The sequence below is a fragment of the Centropristis striata genome, chromosome 8, assembly GCF_030273125.1.
Source record: "Centropristis striata isolate RG_2023a ecotype Rhode Island chromosome 8, C.striata_1.0, whole genome shotgun sequence".
Classification (NCBI taxonomy): Eukaryota; Metazoa; Chordata; class Actinopteri; order Perciformes; family Serranidae; genus Centropristis; species Centropristis striata.
Window position 1 is genome coordinate 6,389,109 of NC_081524.1, and position 18,737 is coordinate 6,407,845.

Here is an 18,737-nt window from a genome sequence, read left to right on the forward strand (position 1 = left end):
ACTGATTTACATATGACACATAACGTTCATGTAAATAATACTCATATACACAATTATGAGAATTAAATGGGGGGAAAAAATTCCGCTAGGATTAAAAATCTCTTTTTGATGTTGATTGTGCACTGAAATTATTTTTATTTATTTATTTATTTTCAATGTTTTTCAGGCAATTTTTTTTCATCTGAGTAGAAAGTGTACATCCATTACCAGGGCTACAAATATGTTTTACAAATCAAATTTATATTTTAATTAAGAGGTGTTTATATTTATTTATTTTATTCTATTATTTTTTAAATACATTTATATATTGTTTGATTTATTGACCAAATGTGATAAAGTAAAAAAGTTAATAAAATACAAAAAAATTAAATGTATTAAAAATAATATGTTTTGTCATTTTTAATATTTTGTTGTTCAAATTAATCAATATATTTTTATATTTATATCTCCCACCACCTTTTCAGTCAATTGTTTGTGTCAAAATCACAATAAAAAGTGTAACTCAAAACTATAGCATTTTGCAAGGTCCCATGACTTTAACAGAAATAGAAATTTGCACATTAAGTCTTAAAAATAAATCTGTGCATGAACTGAGAGGTCTAGGTGAGCTGGTTTACACTGACTGTAGTTTGTCCGTAACGTCACAGGACAACACGGTGACAGATGTTTTCGGTTGCACTGTTACATAGGGCAACATACCATTTCCCGCTGTTTCAGGGTCAAGGCAAACAAGCTCATGATAATTGAATATTGATGCACTAAGTTATATTGATGAGCTATGTTTGGAAACTATAGAATTTTCCACATTCTCTATAAAGCAGTTGCTGCCATACGGGTACAATCAAATACATGTAAGAGAGTCCATACAGCAACACACACACACACACACACACACACTTAACTGCTTACTGACAATGCATGAGACGATCATTGGAAATGTAGTCATTACTGTTAATTTTGTATTTATTCCCTGGAAAAAATACATTAAAAAGGCACAACATTGTATCAGAAATACTTTAAACATTGAGCTGAGGAAATGCAAAATCAAGTGTAGGAAGTTTCTGTTTAGTCTTTGGTCTTAGTTTACCCATGAGTTCTAGATAAATGAAGTACATTTTTTAACATAAGATTTGATTCTGAATTATAATCTGTAGCCACGGCTCTTCTCACACCAGTAAACCAGTAATATTAGAGTCAATATCACCATAAGGTGCCTTTGAGACTTCCCCATTTCCCAAAAAAAAAAGCTCAGATTTTCCACTGAACTTCATATTTATTGTCCCTGAGAGCTTCATAGGATTTCTTAAAGGGGCAGTTTCCCCATAATGAGTGGACTGTAATTTCATGGACACGTAAAAAAAGTTTGATATGATTATAAAAAATATAATATATATGATCAAAATGACTTGTTTTATCAAATAACTTGTTGTGGACAATATAACCATGTAATTTATTTTCTGAGGCTACGTTTACATGATGACGGTCTGAACAGAAGGCGTAAAAGTGGCCCATTATCCCACCATCCACTAGATCTCCCAGGTCTCGTCCAAAGCCGTCTGGCTCGCCTCCAATGAATTGCTGCATCCGAAATTTGATAGAGGTAATTACAGATCCTTCTCTGTTCACTAATACTATCTCTACATATCCTGTCCATTTGATGGAAAGACTCCTGTAAGTTTATTAGAGCTGCCAGAGCAGCTTGAAGGTCTGACGCATGGAAATAATCCCGCGTTTGTTTATTTCCATTCACTTCCGATAAAATATTTGGTTGTTTTTACCCGCAAGCGTCCTTGTGTAAACGAGGCCTGAATTAGTATCATTTACCCACTAATTACACACACGGTAGTAGTAAGCAGAGCAGTGTGTGGGACATGCTGCCAAAATCACGTACATTCAATGAAAAAAAAACAGTATAAAATGAAGGAAACACATTTTAGGATAATTATCATTGTCACTTGTCACTAGCACTTATTGATGCACTAATAGCTCGTATTGCACTATACCTTGATTGTTTGCTTTTATTCTTCCTGTAAGTCGCTTTGGATAAAAGCGTCTGCTAAATTACTAAATGTAAATGTAAATCATTGTACTGATATGTGTGTATATGTTTGACCTCAGAGTTTCATTATTTTGCTACATTTTCATGACTCAGCGATTCTGAAGAGGACACCAAAAGGCACTTTATAGCGATATTGACTCATTTAAGAGTTTTAATTTGCAGACTTATAGAACAGAAAGTGTACCGCCACTAAACTATAACTTACTGTTCAACAATTCCCCTTGAGTTAATGTACGATATCAACCATGGTTTAATTTTACTACAGTAGAGATAAGTATAGGAGGAGATTGAATCAACATCACTCTCATCCTGTCAACAGGATGTAGGTAAAACAATATGGTGGCATTAAGCCAGAGCCTGATGGTAAACCAGCTCTTACCGCTTTCTAAGGAACAACGCTGCAGACATCAACATCTTTGCCTTTTTTCCTCCCAGAGACTTCTTTGTTAACCCTTTCGTCTTGTTAGTGTTGTCATAAAACCAATCAACATGTCTTCATCAGACACAATTAAGGCACTTTTAATGAATACTGAGAGTCCAAACGAGTCCTTGATGATTGAACAGAATAAAATCATGCTACCAAACAGTCTGAGTGTTAATTTCTACTCAAGGAGAATGACATGAAATAGGACCAGTGTGTTCATTAGTTTCCTGATAAGTACAAAGAAAAACTCATGTACAAAACACTCACAGAAACACAAATAAAAACATCAATGATAGCACATTAAAAATGCAGATTAAATGTCAGTTCTTAATAACTATTAAAGGCAAATTTTGCAAAACATCTAAAATTTAAAATACGCCTTCTGCAATCTTACATAAACAGCAGGAGGCACCCTTTCCCTGGAACTCACAAATACAGCTCTAAAAAGAAGAAAATCTTAAAAAGGAAAATAAAATAAAATTACCCTGTTCACTATATTCAAAGTCCCTGAAAAGCCACTTTTCTCTGAAACAAATCTGTAACAAACAGCTTCCTGAGTGCGACATTAAGGCGTTGAGTGTTGGCATTAAAATAAACAAAAAAAATAAAAAAGGTTGGTGAGTGCAGTTGTATGCTCTCATGTTGCCGGGCTCAGGAAGATGTTGAACAACACAGCAAAGAGCACAAAGATTACATATCCCACTATACAAATCCAGAAACGAGGGTCTTTGAGGAGCTTCTTGTTGTAATCGCTGAAGAAGACGTAGCCGACGGTCATCCCGGCCACGATTCCTCCGAAATGAGCCACAAAGGACACCTAAGAGGAGAGAAGTTATTATTGTAAACTGAAACTAAAATGAAAAGAGTGAAACATGTTGCAGTAAAAACTGAAAATGAATAAAACCTGCAACACTACTGTCCAGTCAAGAATCTAGTAAAACTTATATTTTTTAAGATAAACATGAACACAAGTTGATTTCCATTTTAATGTTTAAGCTGATAAATATCACTACTTAAAAAGGCATGAATTTCAATCCACTTTTCTGACATAAAACACAGATATTTTTGGTTTAATGTCACCACAATTAAAGAAAACTGATAAAACAGTGAAAAAGTGAAAGAGTGTTAATTTCCAAATCCCAAAAGATGGAAAAGTTAGCCGCGTTTCCATTAGGGTTAAGAGTGGCCGCTGGGAAAGTCTCTCTCAAATGGCTGCTCAGTCGGCGTGTCTCTATAATAAAAGTTATTGGTTATAAAGTAATTTCTCTATCACAAAAAAAGGTCCCAGAGGGATTTACGAGACTCGGATGTAACGTATGGTTTCTCGATCGTCGCATAATCACTTAGCGACGGTTTCGACCGTGACGTCACATACGCGACAGATATGACACGGGAGACCATAGACATATATACATTTATATCTATATCTATATATATATATATATATATATATGTCTATGCAGGAGACACGCCAAACGTTAACAATAAGGAAGGAGAAGCCAATATGGAAGGAGCAGATCTTGCTGTAACAGCATGCACAACAACTGTAGCCGCCGTAAACAAACCGGCATGCTAACTGTACAGAAAGTTTCCGCGGCTGATTGTAAATTAACCGGCATCGCTAACTGTGCACAGAGTGTCCAGTGCTTGTTGTAAACAAACAGAGATCGAAGTGAACACATACTGCTGCAGCAGATACAAACTGTACTGCTACAGAGCTAACTGTTAGCCTGTTAGCACTGTGCTACTGTGCACCTCGCTCCATGACTATCCAATCAGCAACCAGGCTTTTTCAGGGGAGATAAATGTCCCTGCTCCTCTACAGGGACAAAAAATGGCCGCTTGAATGGCTGCTAGGACGCGTCACATTCAAATTAGGGGCGTTTCAGCGAGGGAGACACGCCTCATTCTCGGTTTTCCACTATAGTGGAAACACCCCTAGTGTTCAAGTTCATTCCCCAATCCCAAATCCCAAAAGATTGGAATATTGTGACCGTTCTCCAACCTTGTATTTTGTGTATATGTAGCTACATGAGTTGGAACAGTTTACCTGTTCCAAACAAATACAAACCAAAAAGTACTGTAAACCAAATATATAAAATCTAAAACTAAACCTGTCTGAAAAACTGAAAGTAAACTAAAAACTGACAAACGCACTCTAAAAAACTAACTAAAACCAAACTAAAACGTCATATACTGATGTTCAGTAGCAGGCTGTGTCCCTTTCAAATAAACAAAGAAAAAGAAAAGAAAACAGAAAAGTCCAAACCACTATAACTATGTTTAGTTTATATGTAGGCCTAATTACTCAGATTAAATTAAAAACAGATCCTCAGGTACTGTCATCCGACTTCAAAGCCCCAAAAAACCTGCAGGACAAGTTTATGAGCCAGAACAAAGAGTCGGGGAAGGGAAATAACAAAGCGGGGGAGGGAATAAGGGATTGGGTTTTTAGAATTTGTAGTCTGATGACGCTTGTTTGTCTTCCCAGCTGATTATCAAGCAGGAAGAAGATACCGAAAGCTGTTTAATTCAAGGAAGGAAGGAAACAGTCACAAATTCTCAGTGTGGATTTTTTAAAAGCAGCTTTTGTGTGTTAGTTTTAAGTCTCTGCCCATACGGAGAGGTATTTATGTGGGATAATAATCAAGTCGCAGCAGGATCTTGCGTGTAGCCACAAGGAAAATTTAATCCATCAGTAAATACTGTCAGCCTGGGGGAGGAGAGCTTGATTGGCTGGATCACTGTCAAAGCTCGTAGCAAGTCTTTTTCCCTCTACTGTACAGGTAAAATACAACAATAACAAAACAGACCTTCAAACCATCGCTGTCACCGGAAAATCTTCTGTAGAAGGCAAATCCAAAATCTGTGCCAACTAGAGAAAGAAAGCAATAAAACATTTCACATTAATGTGATCACAGCAGTTGGAAAACGTACAAAATAGGTTAAAGAAAAACATGCAGGGGAACGTACCAAATATCACAATGGCCAGGATACGAAATATTCCAAGGAGAGGAATCATCTCTCGGAAATTCTTTGGAGGGAAAGCACATTATTTTAACTCACAAAGTGCATGAAACATAAATAAGCATGACACACAGTGAAGAACAGAAATGCAACAATAATTTTAGCTTCAAAATAAATTTAAAAAAACACATAAATGTATCTCCAGTAGTTAAGTTACATATGCATTATCCTTTAAAATGACATTTAGAAACATTCAATTTGACATTTATTTTGAAATTCAGAGTGAGCTAGAACTACACACATTAAAAAATAAAATACATATTTAAATGTTACTTCTGCATATATTCATCTGACCAGTCTTGTACTTTCTATGTCGAAAATATACATTAAAAGCATTCAATTATCTTAATATGTCTATGTTTATACTATCTAAAAGGCTGAGGCGGCCTTTTCTCATAACAACACTTGAGACTGAATGGCTGAACTCTGAACTTTATGTAAACTCACCACCACTGCGTTCATGAAGTAGCCTCCTATTAGGGCGTAAACACCCCCAGAAGCTCCCACCAAGGCACTGAGAGGATCAAAGATGGAGCTGGACAACGAGCCTGAGGGGAAACATAAAATCAGTGGACTCGCTCCAACACAAACAGGAAAAACCAACTTCAAGGCAAACACTTATGAATTACAGCTCGTTTGAGACGCTTGTGGAACGACCAAGCGGCAACCTCCTGGTCTGAGCAAGGAGGCAAACCAGGAAGTGCCTTAAGCTGCATTCTACAGAAAATTTCAGCAGGGGGGGGGCTGACGGCATCTGCAAAAGCTTTTTAGTCCATTCATTTCAGTACAAAATAAGAAAACTTCTCATTTGATTTATTACCCCAGAATTTTACTATGGTCCAATCACTAGTAAAAATCTTCTTCAAGACAATTTGATGTTAATAGTGTAAATAATGGCCCATTTAGAAGAAAATAGAAGATAAAGAATCGTATGATTTGGGGCGTGGCTACCTTTGATTGACAGGTCACTAACAAGGCGAGCCGTCATCAGGAGAGAAGCAGAGCAATGCGTATCCACGGTAACAAGTCAATAAAGTTGTATACATATATACATATAAAAGGACATTTACCGGTTTGGTCTCATAACTTTGACCCTTTCACTGTTTTTTCACTTAATGACGTCTATTTGAACGTTTTGTTCAGTAAAAATGTCTTGTTCAGCATTTGGTTGGACTAACAGACACCCAAGGAGTCTGCTTCCTGTATCGGAAACAAGATGGCGACGCAAGATGGCGACAAGTGTAACGCTTAACTCAAGGCTTCAAACGGGCCACAAACCAACGGGTCATGTCACGGTGACTACGTCCATTATTTATACAGTCTATGGGAACAACAGAGTGACATTTACTGTATCAGGGGAAATGAAAACATGCTCACCTGCCAGGACGCCGGCCATGTAAACCATCCCAATTTCAAATCCCTTGTGGACCAGCTCCAGTGGGATGCCCAGCACCAGCTGCATCACCAGGTTGCCCACAATGTGCTCCACACTACAGGGAGAGATGGAGGAAAAGCTTTCTTCACCATGGAGGTTAAATGTCATACAGGGGGGTGGGAAGACTACAGTCATGGAAAAAAAAATATTAGACCACCCTTTTTCTTCAGCTTCTTGTCTGGTACAACTAAAGGTACATTTGTCTGGACAAATATAATGATAACAACAAGAATAGCTCATAAGAGTTTAATTTAAGAGCTGATATCTAGACATTTCCCATGGTTTTCTTAATAATTACCAACATCATTCTCAAGAAAACCATGGAAAATGTCTAGATATCAGCTCTTAAATTAAACTCTTATGAGCTATTTTTGTTGTTTTCATTATATTTGTCCAAACAAATGTAGTTTTAGTTGTACCAGGCATTAAAATGAACAAGAAATTGAAGAAAACAATAGTCTAATCATTTTTTCCATGACTGTATCAGAAACACCTGTCAATTAAATATGATGTGTGGCACAGCTGCACCATCTGTCCATTATCTTTTATCTTATTTTTGATACATCACAGGTGCCGATAAGACTTCAGTAAAGGCTGCACCTGTGAATCCTCACTCTTTGCTCCTCTGGCTCAAAATATATCAAGATCAAGATTAACTTTATTGTCCCACAGAGAGAAAAAGTTGTCTCTGGCTTTTCACTCATGCTGCATCCATAAAAGATGACACTTGCATGCAACATTGTGCAATAAAAACACACATACAAAAGGTATAAATTAATAAATAACTAAATAACATAGCATATCATATCATGTTAGAAAACATGTAGGGGTTTATTTTAAGGGATCAACTGTTTTTTTTTAATTATTAGACCATATGTCCAACTGAAAGACTAAATCTTTAAAAACAGGTCCCAAATATATTATTTTATAAATAAAAACAGCTCAGTAATATTCTAAAATGGCTAGACATTGTGTGGTTTAACAAGTGTAACTCAAACAAGAGTAAAATGAGTTTTCTAGCTGCAAACTAACAAGGTTATAATAGTTTTGATTTTTTTATTAGTTTATTTTAATTTTTGTTTCCAAATCCAGTTAGTTTTAATTAGTTTTTAGAGTGTGTTTGCTAGTTTTACTTAGTTTTTAATTTTGGGAAAATGCTTAGTTTTAGTTTAGTTTTTATTAGTTTTAGTGTTATTTTTAGTGTGTTTGTAACAGGGTATTTGTTGGGTGCCAGATTCAAAAAAGTCACAATAAATGTTTCCTTTATTTCCTTTGTCTGATCCATCTCAGCCCCAATACGTTTACTAAGTCATAAAACCAAATAGATTATATAGATTTCATATCAACCAAAGAGGTTTACGTATGAAAAAAAATGACAAAGACGAAAAGTAAGGACATTTTCACTTTAATTTTTGTTTGTTTTTGTTAGTTTTGTAACCACAAAATACAGTTTCAGTTAGTTATCGTTTTTTTTTAAAACTCCCATTATTATTTTCATTTCAGTTAAAGAAAATGTTTTTTCAATTCTAGTTTTCTTTATTTCGTTAGTTTTCGTTAAGTATAACAACCTTGCAAATGTACACTTATTTAGTGCACTACTGAGGATTTCTGGCACCAGGAAGCTGATTATGAATAAATACCAGTGTGTGTGTTCATTGTAATAAAGAAACATGCCACCTTGGTGAAACAGTGCAGTAAAGTTATGTGTTTTTAATAGATTTTGAACAACAATGGGGACCTACGGCGCTGAAGAATAACCATAAATTGTTGCCTTTGGTCTTTTCATGGGATTTGTTGACAGAAGGTAAAATATAGAATATCACCAGCTTTATCCTTTAAGCAAATATCCTGTTGAGTTGGTGTTGGCGAGTGACTGTGACCACTGTTCCTCTTTGCTAATCTAGTTTTTCCTCTTGTAGTCAGGATTTGTGGTTTTCCTGTGTTCCTGTGGTTAACTGTATGTTCTCATGACTCTTCAGACTGTTTGCCACATCACGTGGCTTTGCAGTATTTTGACAGATGTGTCTGCAACTCTGGCCTCCATGAACCTCTATAGAAAGCTGGCAGCACTGTGCTTCATGTGACTTGCTGTTGTTAGTGTAAATATGCAGCAACACAAGACAGTTTAATAAGCAAAAAGGACAAACAGAGATGCCCTACAAAGTCTAACTGCAGTAACTAACTACGCAAAGGGTAAAACTGAGAAAAACTGCTTTAACGTTTTTTAACTGGCCAGCCAAAAAATGCTAAAAAATCATGACGATTTATTTGACCTTTGACCCCAAAAATGTAGTTACTACACTCTGGTTTTGCTGTAAAAGGTTCTAATAGTAATGCAAAAACAGAGTGCAGTAACTACAAGGTTGTTGTCTTCTTTCAGCTTTTATAGTTTGTTTTCAGTGAATAAACATTTTCAAATTGATTTTGTTTTGGGGTCAAAGGTCAAACAACTTGTCATGATTTTTGAGCATAAAAATTACATCATTGAGTGTCATATCTCTTCATTTCGTTGTCCTAGTACTTGTTACTCTGTTCAATGACAATAAAGTTGAATCTCATCTCATCTCATCTTACCTACCTATAACCCATTTGGCTGGCCAGTCAGTTAAAAACGAAAAAAGCCTTTAACCCTTTATAGGGCACTCATTGAAATACTTGCAAATTCCACATTTCAACCCTAGAGAATATTGGAGGATATTACATACTGACAGAATGTGTAAAAAAAAGAAAAAAAAACATACGGACCCAGGGGAGGGGGGTAATATTTTCAGAAAAAAGTTTTACGAGATTAAAGTGGCAAATCTACGAGAAAAAAATGCACAGATTTATGAGATTTAAAGTGGTGAATCTGCGAGAAAAAAGTTGTTTTTTTCCCCCCTTTTTTCTCACAGATTTGCCACTTTAAATCTCTTAAATCTGCAACTTTTTTCTTGTAGATTTGCCACTTTAATCTAGTATATTTGCAAAGTCACTGAAGAATAACTCTGTTTATACGACTGTTTCTTGCAGATTTTCTTTCTAAATTTTTCATTTTTACATTGGAAGTCCAGGTCAATAAAGTTAATATTATTATTTTATTATCATACTGGTTGGTCAGATGTCATGGTGTCTGTGACGTAGCCTGATCTTTGCTGATTAGCTGGAAGAAATCCATGTGGTTCTACGACCAAACAGAGAGACATGGGGACTTCATTTAGATATCCACTGAAGTTACCAAATATAGTTCTTCGCCCGATAAAGACTTAAGCAGCTAGACTTTGTAGGGCAGACCTGACAGCATAAAAAACCCACACAGAGATGTTGAGCTTCATGTTAAGTGTCTGTGGGTTTCTATCCACTCCCTCACAGTGACTCAATCTTCCACCATGTAATTAAAGTATCTAAAGGGGCTGAGCGGACTTACCCAGCGTGGACAAACATGTAGGAGATGAAGCGCCATGCTTCCTGCCGGCGCTCAGACTTGTATGTCAGCGGGCTTGTCCAGATGCCTTCGTCCAGGGTCACCCACTGCTTCTGAGGCTTCCACACAGCGTAGTAGATAAACACCGCCAACTGACCAGGAACACAAGACAAACACACATGTTAGTGTTTAAGGACAAGACTTTTTTTTAACACACTTTGTTGTTTTTGAACACATACAGAAACAGAACCCCCCGCCCAGCCCTTCTCGTCAGACAGCACATACACACTGTACTGCTACAGAGCTAACTGTAGTTAGCAATTTGCAGACTGGATGCAAAGGGGTTAACATCCCCTCCGGCTCTGCAGCTGGGAGAGACTGCTGCAGGAGGACTGTGCCGCTTCCACTAGTTATTACTCTTCTTAACGAGCCTGTGGCCAGAAGCTCGTTAAGAAGAGTAAGAACGAGTCTCCAATAACACCGGAAAAAGTCGCTGGATTTGTCTCCAGTCACTTTTTTGAAAAACAGTCGCTAAGGGGGTCTGAAAAGTTGCTAAATTTAGCACCAAAGTCGATAAGTTAGCAACACAGCTTCGCCGGCTTTTACAAATGGCGCGTGTTGTTGTCGTTTAGAGTACTACGTCACATCCTGCTTGGCGCTAGCTTGTTATTTATTTTGGCAGCTACATGAAACCTTAACTATGCGTTCGCCCCCTGGTGGTTGGTGGACTAACTGGTGTAGAAAGTGATGGATTAGATATGCAGGAGAGCCGCAATTTAAAATGGAAATATCGCCAACGATCAGGTTAATTTAATCGTGGTATTAAAATTCGGTTAATTGTGCAGCCCTACTAGAACAATACTTTTAAAATGTCAGATTATTATAGTTTTATCCAGGACACACTGACTGTCTCACTTCTTAGGGCTAACAGCAAAACAGCTGAGACAATAAAGATGAGAATCAGGAATACAGATGTTGAAGTGTGTTTAGCCGACCACAGAAAATCCCCCCAGTGATCGTACATTGATGCAGCATCCGTGGGAATATAAAGCGATGGCACGCTCAGATAGAAACACTGCACTGAAAGTCCATCTCCTCTGGGTGAATAAAGTGCCTCCTCTTTCCCCAAATGATAAAGTATTCACACACTATCTAATGCAGTGACATCAGACATCTGTGAGCTACACAGAGAGCTGTTCATCCCTCAGTATGAATAGGCAAATGTGCAAAACACTCAGAGAGAGTTTAGCTTCAGCCAAACTGACTGAAACAGCAAGAGCAGTGTTGTTTAGATTTCAATAGGTTTTACATGTTATAAGAGTATGGATTCACCCCCTGAAAGTATTAAAGTACAGTACAGGCCAAAAGTTTGGACACACCCATCTCATTCAATGCGTTTTTCTTTATTTTCATGACTATTTACATTGTAGATTCTCACTGAAGGCATCAAAACTATGAATAAACACATATGGAATTATGTACTTAACAAAAAAAGTGTGAAATAACTGAAAACATGTCTTGTATTTCAGATTCCTCAAAGTAGCCACCCTTTGCTTACTAGAATATAAGACATGTTTTCAGTTATTTCACACTTTTTTGTTAAGTACATAATTCCACATGTGTTCATTAATAGTTTTGATGAATTTACAATGTCAATAGTCATGAAAATAAAGGAAACACATTGAATGAGAAGGTGTGTTCAAACTTTTGGCCTGTACTGTAAATGAAACACTAAAATGACTTACATTTAAATTACTTAATTTCAGACAACTAGTGCAGCTCCAGTAAGAAGTATGTATTCATATAGTGGGAGATTAAGTCGATTTTTCAATTATAGCCAAATGAGGTTGTGTGTGAAAGTGGGATGTACAATGAGGTGTAATGCTCTTGTGCAGTGTTAATATACAAAGTGTATATTGGGTAATACATGGATTTTTTTCGGTAACGCTTTATAATAAGGTCCTTAATAACCATTAATTAACAAGTAATAAGGCATTGTTCTCGCTTTAGATCCGGTAGTTGCAAAAAGCATAGTTAACTTATAGTTAACTTATAATAGATGAGCAATAAAGTATATTTTAATATCAATAAGCAAACAAAATAAGATTAATAAAGGCATGGCAAAGACATAATGGGTGGGTCATGGGTGTTTGTAATGCCATTATTAACACTTATATAAGCTTATAAACACACAATAATGTTAATAAGCATCTTGTAAGGACTTACAAGGGCCTTATTACTTGTTAATAAATGGTTATTACAAGGACCTTAATATCAAGCGTTACCTTTTTTTCTTTTAGTTTTATAACTTTACAGCACAATAAGTACATCCTTTTCAACAGTGATTCATTTTTAAATCTCGAGAATATTAATCATTGGAACTAAAATGTGGAAAGGATAGATAAAACCTAAATAAATAAACTACAACCAAAACAACTAAAATAGACTTTCAGGCTCTGTTAACAAAAAATGCACTGTGATAATCATTATGTATTATATTATTTTATTAGTAAAATAATAAACAGCTGGAATGGCTGCTTGGGAAATAGTTGTTTTTTTCACCAATTTGTGTCCATTTTTATATATCAAACGATAAGTCGATATAGTTATTGTTGTGACAGGCCTAACAAGCACCACCCACAACAATCCGCTTACTGTCCATTATCCCTTATTGTCGTACATTAATTCATCATAATCAATCTGTTGCTGACAAATACACATTAATAAACATGTATATCTGCTTAAAACTACAAGTGTTTTTTCAGTTACTGCCAAAAAATGCTTAATATGGTACTTAAAGTTAAGAAAATATTAAATACAAAAATTTGGCCAATCCATAGCAACCAACAATATCCAAAAGCAAAAATGCACATTATGGGAAAAAAGTGCATTTATAAATCTAAACAAAAAGCAAACTGAGAATCTTTCCTGCTGCTCACAAGTCTTATGGCGTCTGAAATTAAACGACATTCCCCGCTGTTTGTTTCACATTCCACAAATCTTCAACACATTCCTGTCGGCTTTAGCTGTAAGTTGTAATAAAAGATGAGTATCTCTCTTTAAAGCTATAGTTTTGCAGGCAACATGAGGCTTCAGCTTCCAGCAAATCACCCGCTGATCCTCCACATTCCACCATTTATTTACCCGAATCTAAAAGTCACAAACACACTGGCTCTCTGTTTGCACGTTTAGGGAAACATCTCTGAGTCCCACCAGTGAGGATCGGCTGCACCAGGGCTAACCTGAAGCTGTGACTCATGACACCAAGCCGGCTGCCTGCTGGTAAAGACTGAACTTTATGAATCAGGACATTCAGAGGAGGCAGAGGAGACGCCAAAGCAGACAGAGAGAGAGAAAGGAAGAAGTGAACACTTAAGTTTAGTTCTCAGTTAGGCCTGTCACGATAATTAATATATATCGACTTATCGTTTGATATATTAAAATAGACACAATAGTTTTTATCTGGACTCAGTATATTGTAAACGCTATCTTTTCATCTGTATTATGCTTATGCTGTCAGTTAATAAAGTTTTGTTTTTACTGTTTTTAATGGATCAAACTGATGCAGAAGAAAGGGCTTAAATCTCCACTTAGCATGCTAATGGTGAGATAGCACATCACGCAGTAGCCTATGCTGCACTAAAAGTACATTAACATGAACCCAATTAGCTGATATACTATATTGCATGTAAGTATCTCATATCAAATAATTATAGGCATTACGCTAAGCAACATGAATGTCATCCCTGAATTACATAGTAATGCAACATAAGAAGTGAATAAAGCTAAATCTCCGCTTAGCATGCTAATCGCGAATATCAGAATTTGCACATTACATGCAGAACACTACTACATCTGCAACTCCATAAAACACTTTTCATAAGGTACCACACCATCCAGCACATACACATTGAACATTGATATTCGCTGGAAACTATTTGAATATTATTGGAAAATCAGAAAGCCTTTATTGTCATTGAACAGGGTAGTACAACGAAATTTATGTTTTGCCCCTAAAAGGCATCCGATCGGAAACAGTGCACACACACACACGCACACGCACACACACACACACACACACACACACACACACACACACACACACACACACGTCTGACAGCCAGGAATTGACGAAATGACGGAATAAATTTCCCAAGCAGCCATTCCAGCTGTTTATATGTTATTTTAATATTAAAATAACATAATACACAATGTTTATCTCAGTGATTTTTTTTAACAGAGTCTATTTGATTTGTGTTGGTTGTAGTTAATTAATTATCTTTTATTTATCTAGGATATTTTAATATTTCTTTTCCACATTTAAATTCCAATGTTTAATATTCTCGAGATTTAAAAATGAATTGCTGTAAAAAAGAACGCAATTATTATGCTCTAATATCGTTACAAAACTAAAATGACATCGATGATACAACGATACTATCGTTTATCGTGATAGTTTATATATATTGTCCTAAAAAATGTGTCATCGTGACAGGGCTGATCTCAGTTATTGTGACATGATTTAAAACTAAACCCACTCAGGCTTCTGTAACATCGCCTCAATATCTAATCTGCTTAATGCAATCACAGCAGATCTATACAGTAATTAACACCCTGGCAGCATATACACCAAATGTAGGTTGCATGTGTAATTAGATAACAGGATCCATACTGGCCGGCCCAGTGCTCATGCAATATGTGTGTCGTGTACATTCAGGGCGAGAGCTACCTCAGCGATGCTGATGAGGATGATGAAGATGGGGGGCGGGCAGCAGTTGGCCCGCTCCAGGTACTTGCTGCGGAGGTCTTGTGGAAGCATCCATCTGGAGACGGTCTCCTGGAACTTCCCACAGCATCCCGGCTTATTGTCCCCGTCAGGCTGGTCCTCGGCAGTCCGGAGCCGCTTCCCGTCCCGGTCCACGGGGAACGGCTCCTGCTCCTGCTGCTCCAGGTCGATGTCCCCCATCACTGCTCCGGTCCTGCACAGCAGAATACATATTCTTAAGTTAACCCATTGAAGCCTGGAAAGCGGATACGTCATTTTGTAGTATTTGTATAAGCTCTCAAATACTTTTTGAATTTAATTTCTATCTGCTACAGAGGCTGAAAAATCTATTATTTAGTAGAAGCGTTGACATTTCTGTTGAATTTTCAGAAAAACTTCAGGTTTTAGGGGCTTCTTTTAAAATCACCCAGAGGTTTTACAGGAAGTTTTAGGCGTCAATGGGTTAAGGATGGGTGAAATGCTAGAAACCGAACTCCAGGATCCTTGGTGGGAGAGAGCCAAATTACAAGTGAATAGCTCCTCATCCTGTTCCCGTCTTAACTTAATACAGCTCAAAGTACTGCATAGGATGCATTTCAGCAAAGCAAAACTACCAAAAATTTTTCCTGGCAGTAGTGAAGCTTGCAAGAGATGTGCTTTTTTCCAAGCTGACTTAGCCCAGACTTTCTGGAACGTCTTACAACATTCACTCAAACTCAACACAATTATAACTATGGGCCAGTTTAAAACTATGATAACAATAACTCTGCCTTTCACTGTAACTGTTTTTAATGTTTTTGCATGTGTTTTCTCTGTACTCTCGACATCATTGCAAATGAGGGGTTGCCCTCAATGATTCCTCGAGAAAATAAATAAAGGATAAATGAAATGAAAATGCTCAATGCTAACAGGGTTCTGGAAGAGTGACATTTACTTTAAAAAAAGCTCGGCAAGTTTTTCCACACAGAAAGTGTTTGTCATCTTTACTCAGGCTGTTTCTAAGTAATATCTATTTAATAGAACCACTTATTTTTTTTATGAAAATACACAAGTAAATTGCAGATTCACTGATGTCCCTCAATTACATTTTACTTGGAAATAACAACTAATTAAGCCAATGAACTGGTTTAGTGAATATTACTTGGAATGAATGATTCAATTTACATACAAAAGTGAGGACACATCATTCACTGAATTACAGTTGTACACACATTTTTTTTCCTGTCAGAGATTAAGCTCATTCTGATCCTCTTTCTACAATACTATTTCAAAAGCTTTACACAAACCGGTGCCTTTGAGCCCTTTAACATCGATCTTTGGTGTGCCTGAAGAATACACACACTTCACCAACAGGGAAAACAACTCTATTGCTTTTGCATCTCTGGTAGCCTGCAGACGTATCTGACTTCACTGGAAGGAGAAGAATCCTCCCTCCCCTAACTCTTGGCTAAAGGATCTAATGTCATTTCTACACGCACAGTATTAGGGGGTGCTCCCACAATTTTTTATAAAACTTGGAATCCCATTCTTTCCTTAATCGAGTACATTTCATCCTTAAATGATAAAGATATATGGTTCTAATTAAGATAAATTGATATAATTTTGAAATGGGGAGTAATTGTTTTTGGTATGTTGATTAGGTGGTCGAATTCTAGGCAAAACATATACAAATTGTCATAGCTAATTTTTTTTTTATTTTTTCCCAAGCATTCTGTATCCCTCCTCTAAATGTCCCTTTTTATTTACTTTTTTAAAATTATTATTATTATTTGTTTATTTGGCTACTGTTCGACCCTCCTGTTTTTCTTTGAGGGGGAGAGAGTTGTGTTTGCTCATTATCAGAACTATTTATAGTATTTTGCTTATTTTATGTGAATGTGACTCTCTAGTTCGAGGTGGGGGGGTTCTAAAAGGGGGAAAAATGGGTGAAATATCCTTACTGATTGAAATATGTATCATGTCTTGACAACCCAATAAAGATATATATGAAAAAAAAATGAATTACTCTGACTTAACACAAGCTAAAAATGACTCCTATAATGGCCAGTTTTGCACCATTAAATACATGTATTTCAAGTCTTTAGTAAGACCTTGCTCAAGTCCAAGTGATGAATAAACCATGCAAAAAAAGCAGAAGTTTTACACATAGCTACACTGAAATAAAACCACTTCCCTTTGTAAGATCAGGCTGGGAATATACTTGTTTTCTTAATATTTTTCTCTATTAGTAGTGAAATAGAGAATGCAGTGTAAGTTGAGTTCATGCAGTCTGTTAATTAGCGCTTCCTGTTTACTGGGCGTTGTTGTTATCATATTCTTTATTCTAGTAGGTTACAAACTATTCCTTACAACGTCAAATAAAATCTATTTCAAGCCCTTTGCCATTCTTAACTTTTCTATCATTTCTTTTGAATGAATATGACTCACTTTACTCACCTCAGCCTTGAACAGGAAGCGTGCAGATGGCTCCAGGCGCTCCCAAACGCATAAATATCGATCCGACTAAACTAATTCAAATAGCTCAATGAGTGAGCTGAAGAGTGCATGAGTTCTTATACTGAAGTTGCGTTCAAAAATCCTGGACAAAGTGGTTTTTCACCGCCGTTCCTCCATGTTTTCAGAGAGCCCGCGGAGTCCCTTCTTCGACCAGATCGTGACTCTGAGATCCGAAGGGGGGAAAGAGGAAAAAAAGCACTCTAAGGAGATAATTATAGACCTCTCATAGCTTATCCTGCACCAAGCTTCCTTCCTTGGTCCAAACAGCCCACCGGTGCTGCTTTCTCCCACTCTGCTGCAGGACGTTTTACACTAACACGAGCTGAAAACTGATGTCTGCAACCTGCACACGACAACAACAACCTACCTGTTTCCCGGGCCACACCTGGGATCTGTGACGTCACTGTCACGTTATCGCACATTATCCAGCACACACGGAAACACACACACTCTTGTACTTCTATCTTTGTGAGGACCCTCATTGGAACAGTGAATTCCCTGCCAAGGTTATAATAGTTTTGGATTTTTCATTAATTTTCGTTTTAATTTCGTTGTGAATTTTTGTTTTCAAATCCAGTTAGTTTTAATTAGTTTTTAGAGTGAGTTTGCTAGTTTTAGTTTAGTTTTATTTATTTTTTTAATGGGGTATTTGTTGGGTGGGAGATTAAAAGAGGTCACAGTAAATTTTGCCTTTAATTCCTTTGCCTGATCCATCTTCATGTATGAAAAAAGTTGACAAAAGACGCAAACGAAGGGCATTTTCACTGTAATTTTAGTTAGTTTTGTAACCTCACAATACAGTTTCAGTTAAGATTTAAACAAAGTCTTTAAAGAAAAATAGCCTTTTAAGAAGTGATGCCAAAATGTCCTGACCATGTTGGTTAAAAACGTGTTCTGGTCCTCACTATGTAGGAAGTACAAGAACACACACACACACACACACACACACACACACACACACACCTGGGGGGGGGGGGGGGGGGGGGGGGCAAAGAAGTGACCATCTTTGATCCACGGTGCCATAAATAGATTATAAAGCTTCTAAATCCACTGAGATTAAAGTCCAGACTTTATTATAGATGTTGCATTACCTCACATTAACCACAAGGTGGAGGTAGAGTCCACCATTAA

General features: G+C 36.8%; 1 protein-coding gene across 1 annotated transcript; it reads right to left on the minus strand.

Annotated features, from left to right (window-relative positions):
• Positions 1 to 2,562: 2,562 nt before the first annotated feature.
• On the minus strand, positions 2,563 to 17,894 carry rhbdl2 (rhomboid, veinlet-like 2 (Drosophila)). Its single transcript, XM_059339032.1, has 8 exons — positions 17,547 to 17,894; positions 15,075 to 15,324; positions 10,349 to 10,497; positions 6,888 to 7,000; positions 5,958 to 6,058; positions 5,457 to 5,517; positions 5,297 to 5,358; positions 2,563 to 3,300 (listed from the first exon to the last, which is right to left on the minus strand). Exons 2-8 carry the CDS (start codon positions 15,309 to 15,311, stop codon positions 3,121 to 3,123), a joined length of 903 nt encoding a protein of 300 aa, XP_059195015.1. The 5' UTR covers positions 15,312 to 15,324; positions 17,547 to 17,894; the 3' UTR covers positions 2,563 to 3,120.
• Between the last annotated feature and the right edge of the window lie 843 nt (positions 17,895 to 18,737).